This window comes from Trichechus manatus, unplaced genomic scaffold, assembly GCF_000243295.1.
Source record: "Trichechus manatus latirostris isolate Lorelei unplaced genomic scaffold, TriManLat1.0 scaffold00032, whole genome shotgun sequence".
Classification (NCBI taxonomy): domain Eukaryota; kingdom Metazoa; phylum Chordata; class Mammalia; order Sirenia; family Trichechidae; genus Trichechus; species Trichechus manatus.
The window spans coordinates 19,605,008-19,612,582 of record NW_004443968.1 but is presented as its reverse complement, the minus strand read 5'-3'; the positions used below and the strand labels follow the sequence as shown (position 1 = coordinate 19,612,582).

At 34.1% G+C, this 7,575-nt stretch overlaps 1 protein-coding gene across 18 annotated transcripts in view; it reads right to left on the bottom strand.

Moving 5' to 3' along the window:
• PAM (peptidylglycine alpha-amidating monooxygenase) overlaps positions 1 to 7,575 on the bottom strand; it is a 358,633-nt gene that overhangs the window by 91,726 nt on the left and 259,332 nt on the right. For all 18 annotated transcript variants that reach the window (XR_002823834.1, XR_002823835.1, XM_023730151.1 and 15 more), the window contains one exon: positions 899 to 1,083. Coding sequence is in view for 16 of the 18 variants with exons in the window: in XM_023730151.1 (XP_023585919.1) it covers positions 899 to 1,083 (185 nt within the window). In the remaining 2 variants the exon portion in view is untranslated. The remainder of the gene's footprint in view (positions 1 to 898; positions 1,084 to 7,575) is intronic.

Here is a 7,575-nt window from a genome sequence, read left to right as displayed (position 1 = left end):
ATATATATAATATTTTATATATACATATATAATATTTTATATATACATATATATACACACACATATATATGATATATAATTTTAAAAGGCCTGAACGAAGCTGCTGATATTTATTTTTTAATTGAATTTAGCAATATTCAAGGATGTTTTAATAACATTTTAAGGCATATTCTATAAATTTATTTATTCTAATAACTGACCTTATTGCTATGCTAATTTCTCTCATAAAATCTCCACTGGAAAGAAATGAGAAGCTTCTTTGGCATTTTAAGATTGAACTTGTAAAAATCAGCAAAGAACCAACATACTTTATTCAATAAAACAAGGCTCAGGTTTTGCAACTTTAAGCTAAAGAAAGACAGTCAGTAAGACCATTTTGTAGATGAACAATTTTGAGAGTGAGACCCAAAAGGCCAAAACAGGCCTCATAAATCAAGAATTGTTCTTTGCTTGAAGGAGCCCATTAAACAGATAATTTAAGGTATGGTTGGAAATGATAACCATTTTCCTTCGCAAACTGTAACGCTCTTTAGAACATGGTACATAAATTCATAAATTGCATAGGTCATTACTGGTTACGGGAGGAATGAGACGGGAAAACTTGAAAACATGAATTAAATGATGAAAAGTCTACATTTATGGTGTTGGTCCCAAAACTAATCCTTTTGAACATTGACTGAAATTTTTCTCGTTCACTGTTTCGATGGGAGTACACCAGAAAGGGAAGATAGGATACAAAAAAGAGAAAAAAGGGAATAAGAGTATGTGTGTACAGGTGATTGAGATAAGAAAGGAATAAAGATGATTTGAAATATTAATCATACAGTCAAGTAAAATACATAAGTAAGTAAATGAAATACAAAATGATATGCTACTTTAAATTAAACACCAGTTTTACCTTTGTGATGGCCATGGGTCATAATCACATCAGACTTCACAGGAATTGGAATATTGGCCTCTCGTGGTATGGTTCTGAACATGTCCGGGGCTACATTCTGTGTACAGGTCATAAATGAAACAGCATGCTTGGCTTCCATGTAATACATAATGTATAAGTTGCACATTTCATCAGTAGATGTGCCACTACAGGCAAAAAAAGAAAAAAGAAAAAAGTAGACACAACATATCAGCCATTCACATAAACCACGTTCTTAACGCAAGAAAATGAGACCAGTAAATCTGCCAGCAGTGGATTCAAAGGTGGAAATGTGCATTTATTTTACAGCTTTCATTAAAACCCATCAGAGATTTCAACATCAAAAGCACATTGTCAAAGACAGCCATATTTCCACTTAATAATGGAATATCAGTCTGCAGTCACTCCACGGATATCACCAAATACCAGAGATGGGCATTTTTAAATACCTGAGAGATATTTTCTTTTCTCTTCTAAATTCTTTTACTCCTTAGTCCTTCTTCATTTGCTAAAACTCATAAATTGGGCAAAGTACTTTTCTCATATAAAATCTTAATTATTTACTTAATAACAATAAAATTCAGAATACTTCAACTGACATATATATTATTTACAAGTCTTTAAAAATGGTTTCTTTTACTTAACAAAGTGAGTCTGGAACCTTGTTTTTGGTTAACTGTCCCCTTCCTCATGATCAGATGAATCTAGAACTGTATGTTAATGCTAAAACATACTAAGTGTATCCCTGATATCTGACTTGGTAACTGGGCGTCTATCGCTGAGGAGAGAACAATGTCTCAGGAGTGATACAAAATGAAATCAGCACTTCTCTCTTCTCAGGGCTCGGACATGAATGGGGCAGTGCTGTATAACAACCGAATGACTCAGTGATAAAAAACAGATTTTAAAACAGCGAAACAGACATTTCCAAGAAAAAAAATCCCAATAATATAAATAATCCCTAAGAGTTTACAAACTATGTTTTCTTCTTCCTCAGTTTACACAAAGTATATGTATTTCATTCTCTTTACTATTATTAGGAAGGAGGTGTTTAGGTACACCTTCACAAAACTTTTATATACCAAAGTAGCTTGGACAAAGAACACTTCCTTTTTAGTATTAGAGCTGACATTTTTTTAGCAATCCTCCACTAATAAAAAACAAGCAATGAGGTGGACTATTTGCTGTACCGAAAAACGTCAGTGTTGACTTTTCCAGCAGCGTCATGCAACATTCACTTCTTCACCATAGCAACAGTAATGAAATCAGCAAGGGAAAGGGAAAAAAAACCTTTTCCAAACAGGCATTTGGTTTCTCTAAGCTTTGAAAATGCAGAGCCTCTGAGAGACCACAGGAACAAGCCCCTGCCATGGGAAGCTCTGTGTATGTTTTAAAAATCATTTGGCTTCTCACTTTTTGAATCTGATACGTATCTGTGTAATTGCCTCTTCTGTGAAATATAAGCAAATAGTGAAGTGCAACCCCAAACACACACCTGTTTGCTATACATGTCTTTGTAGTGTCAAAACACCATTTCTAAGAACTACATTTTAACAGTTTTGGTGTTGGTCAAAAAATTATGTGGTATAAAAGGAATGGCTATTATTATTATCCTTTCTCTCCCTGTTCAGAAGGAGAAAGTATGTATAGATTGAGAGGGAGCAAAGGAGAGAAAAGGAATTTAAGATATGACTCCAGTTTTGAAAACCTTGAATCATCTTGCAGAGAGTGAAAGCAAAATAATCATGCAGGCTTCTACTTTCATAAATTTCAGGGACTGTATAATTCACAAAACCTGCAATTAATCCATGGACAGTAGCTCCCATATTTTATGTTTGGGAATATCATGTCCATGCTTGGACCAGGGGACATATACATATAAACATTAGTATATGTAATACAACCAGCATCCTGATCTCTTTCCTCATCATTAAAAAACAAAACAAAAGTAACTATAACTGCTGGTCTAGATGTTGTTGGTTCCCTGGGCCAGTGTGTCTTCTGTTACATAAATGAAGTTTTTTTTCTGTGCATTCTTATTATGTTTATAAGGAGCCCTGGTGGCACAGTGGTTAAGAGCTTGGCTGCTAACCAAAAGGTCAGCAGTTTGAATCCACTAGCTGCTCCTTGGAAACCCTATGGGGCAGTTCTACTCTGTCCTTATAGGGTCACTATGAGTCGGAATCAACGGCAATGAGTTTTTATGGGTATGTTTATAAAATATATAGACAGAGAGTTCTAGAATTATTTTACTCTTTGTAATTTTCTTCTAGAGTACCATTTCTAAAACTATTATCGTGGAACTTCTTTTATATATATTAAAATATTGTATTGTGTTTTTGGTGTACCATGGAACGTTGGTCTTTGAAATGCTTATAGATGAGAAAAAGTTGTTCTGTAACCAAATATGAAAATGTTGCTTTACACAAGTTAAACAATATTCTGTACTTCAGGAGTCCTCAGAGTCTTTAATACATAAGGTGCTATGCTGCTCTCTGGGGGGATACAGTAGGCGGCCGACTGCCAAATTAGTTTGACCAGGCTCCTTTGACTAGCTGCATGTTCTATGACATAATTTAAGATAAGCTGTACTATAATTCTTATGACTTACTCTTACACTGGTTGAAACATAATCCTAGCATTGTTTAGGAATGACAAATCAAAAAGGTTCCTTCACTATAGGTTAATAGTCTATAAACCAAAAAAAAAACCAAACCCATTGTTGTTGAGTCAATTCTGAATAGTCTGTAGACGTAGGTAAAAACCTATTAATATTTTTGGATAACACCAATCACACACACAACGTGTGTGTGTGTGTGTGTAGTATAGTTATATAGAACTATTCAAATGTATATGCATAGATATATATATATATAGATTTGTCTATAGAAATGATTTATAGCATGTTTAAATAACAGATATGTCTAATATCTATTTATATATACCCCTCCCTCCTTCTCTCCCTATCTTTCCATCCATCCATCCATCCATCCATCCATTCATTCACATAAACATACAGTTTAAATTTCCAGAAATATCTATTAGGGATTTGAGAAACAACTGTTGTCACAAAATTTCAAAATAATTAAATACAACATCTTGTTAATATACATTCCCCCAAATAAAATTTTTGGTGCTTTCTTGTTACATGGATATTTGGAGGCCTTATTTTAATATGTATTTGAAAAGAAGGTGTACTAAAAGTAAAAAGAATTCATTTCAGATAAATAAAAAGTAATTATCTGGCAGCAAGGAACAAAACTGTGAAATGTGTGCTAAGTGGAATAATCAACCAATAAAATGATCAGGACAAGAAATTACTCCTACTGAATAAAATTAATTCTATCACCACCAAAGCAGTCAGTGACAGTTGAAAGAAAAGAAAATTACAGCCAAGTACAGTGGGGAAGAATATGAAATAAGAAGGTGGCAAACATTTGGAACAACGTTTACACTGAAACTTGAGACAAAGGCAGCAGCTTACTGTCTTAGAAATACTGCGTACCAAGGTACAAAACCGCATGGTTGAAAAATGTACTTAGTTAATTACAGCAAGTAAAGGGAAGTCAGTAACTTTTTAAAAATACAGCTTTTTATTTTTTGTAACTTATGATTAAACTTTATTGTTTAATTCATTTGAGAAAATTAAAAAATATAATGTTGCATGTTATTTCACTCAAAAGTGAATTATCTTGCCATGTATTGAATTTGTGTTTGAGAAAGATTTTATATATATGTACACACACATATCCATAGATATACATACTCACCATACACTAATTCAGTCCCTCTTATACATTATATATATAATGTTAATTTTATGCACGTATACAGATAAGTGTCCATCTCTAAACACATGCGATTTTCAAAACATCCTAATTAGTTCATCAATATAGTTCATTTAGGGTCACCAAAAAAAAAAAAAACAAAAAACCCCATTGCCGTTGAGTCGATTCCGACTCACAGTGACCCTACAGGACAGAGTAGAACTGCCCCGTAAGGTTTTCAAGGCTGTCTGCCGTATCATTCTCCCACGGAGCTGCTGGTGGGTTCGAACTGCTTGCCTTTTGGTTAGCAGTTGAGCATTTTAACTACTGCACCACCAGGGCCCCTCTCATTCAGGGTACCAATCCTAAAATACAAAACTGAGTTGATCACATAATTTAAGATTATTTGCCATCACAAGGAAAATTTCATTAAAACATTTGAAAAAAAAAGTCATAATTCATTCCTTTCCATCTGTAATTTGATTTATTGTCAAGGTAACTGTGAGTTCCTTCCCAACAGAGAAACTATCATATTCTAAAAACGTCAGTACTCAAATCATCCTTAGTTATCAGCATCACAGCATCATCTTTCACTAACCTCCCCCCTGCCAAAAACAGAATATCACTTTAAACCAGACAAACCAATTTCTGTATTCCTAAAGGAGGATTCTGACACCTACTCTAATTTTTCATAGAGATCAGCATATGCAATTACACTTTACTAGCGGGACCAAGACATCTGAATGATTATGAGCGTAAGAGAGTAGTCGGGGAGTTTGTGTTCAAGAGTCTGTCCTGGCTTCCTGGAATGGCCCTGTAAACATTCCCCAGCCCCAAAGTGATTCCCAAAGTGATGACCGGTGGCATCATCTATGTTCCAAAATTGCAGTGGTACACTAATTTTAACCTCTTGCGTAATAAAGTGCTTATGTTCTCAATTCGACAGCAATGGGTTTTCGTGCAATCTAGTAGATTCTGACTCACAGCAACCCTACAGGACAGAGTAGAACCACCCCAAAGGGTTTCCAAGGCTGTAATCTTTATGGAAGCAGATTGCCACATCTTCCTCCTGTGGAGCAGCGGAGTGGCTGGTGGTTTCTAACCACCTACCTTTCGGTTAGCAGCCAAGAGTTTAACCACTACACCACCAGGGCTCCTCTAATCTGACAAAGTATGGTAAGCCTGAAAAGAATAAACCCTCAACAAATATTTGTTGAATAAAGAAAGAATGAATAACCTAGCTTAATAAATCTTTATGATTTATCCTGGCATAATACGTTAGTCCTAATATACCATATCCTGGTGAACAATAAGTTTGGTCAATTTTACGTACCTTACTTATCTGTGGCATTATTGAAAACTATATATAAAAATTTATTACTTTATATTATAAAGATACATAATAGAGATTTAAGTACCAAGTATTTTAAAATGTATCATTTTTAAAAATCCAAATATTGTTGTATACCATGACTATGTTTCAAATAGAGATACTCTGCTTGCTTTGACGAGTCACCCACTCCCATACCCTGTCCATTACTGTCCACAGATGCTGGGCGTGGAAATAACCAATGATGGATGATGCCAATTTTGGAAAGAAATGTGAAAACTTTAAAGAAGATGTTATAAAACTTTTGTTTCTCTAGATATTTCATGGTGCTTTTAAACTTATGCATTAAAGACTTATTATTGATAATATTATCTTTGCATATAATACACTTTAAAATGCAGATTAAAGTCCTGTGCCCAGTATCTATAAATATTTTTCAGACATTCTCACATGCACATGAAATGACTCATTCCAAATGGAAAATATGACCAACAAAATTAATGCAATAGGTAAATATTATCTACCTATTCCAAAGAACTAATTTTATATTTTAGCATAGAAACTTTTAGGCTAATTAGCTGACTTAATTAGCTTAATTGGTTGACTTAATTAATTCGATTTTTTGTGTTATTTAAACTTGACTAAACATTTGAAATGAATTTAGGGAAGTGTCATGCTGAATGTAAAATATTTAATATAGTCAGACGCAAAATATTGCTTCTTCATAGATTAATTAGTACTATGTTGTCAGTATATACTTTGATGCAACTTTGTCTAAGATATATTAAACAGCATCTTAGACAAAGTTGCACCAATCTATTTAAAAAGAAATACAATATATCTGGATAAAAATCTTTCATCATTAAGTATATCTATTAATATTTCTTATCTTAAAACCACCTATTTTTTAATGATTGTATTTTGAGATGAATCCCTGGTATAGGAAAATCAGTACCTATTTTTTGAAAGTGCTTTTTATTAGCTAACCATGATTGTTCTGCTCACGCAAGGGTTTCTCCTTTCCTTCTAAAATTTCCAGCTTAATACAGGATTAAGCTCAGTCTGGGTGGAAGAATCATTCAGCTGAACATCTTCTTTGCAGGCCACTGTTAATATTGTGTTCCAGTAAACCTAGTCTCCACGTGACTGCAGTACAAGAAGGTTTAAAACTTGAAGCCAGTGGTTCTCCCAGTATACTCCAGAGTACCCCTGGATAAGAGCGATTTGTATCTGTTTCAGATTTGGGGCTCAAGCCTTTGCCTAGTGTGAGTGCAAGTCTGTGCGTGTGGGTTGAGGGCTAGGTGGGAGGAGAAAAGAGGGACAGGAGATTTTCAGAGTATCATTTAATGTAACAGACATAACAAAATACTTGCTTTTACTGTTCACATTCTCAATTGATCTTATAGTACCCTGTGGAGGTGGTACCCATTACTTTACAAAACAGAGATCCATGGTTGCTACTATCTTTCTAAAACTGCAAAGCATATTAAATGCTACAGAAATACTATGCATTAGTGTGAGGATTATTATTCATACTTAAACTTATTCAAACTTGTCTTATT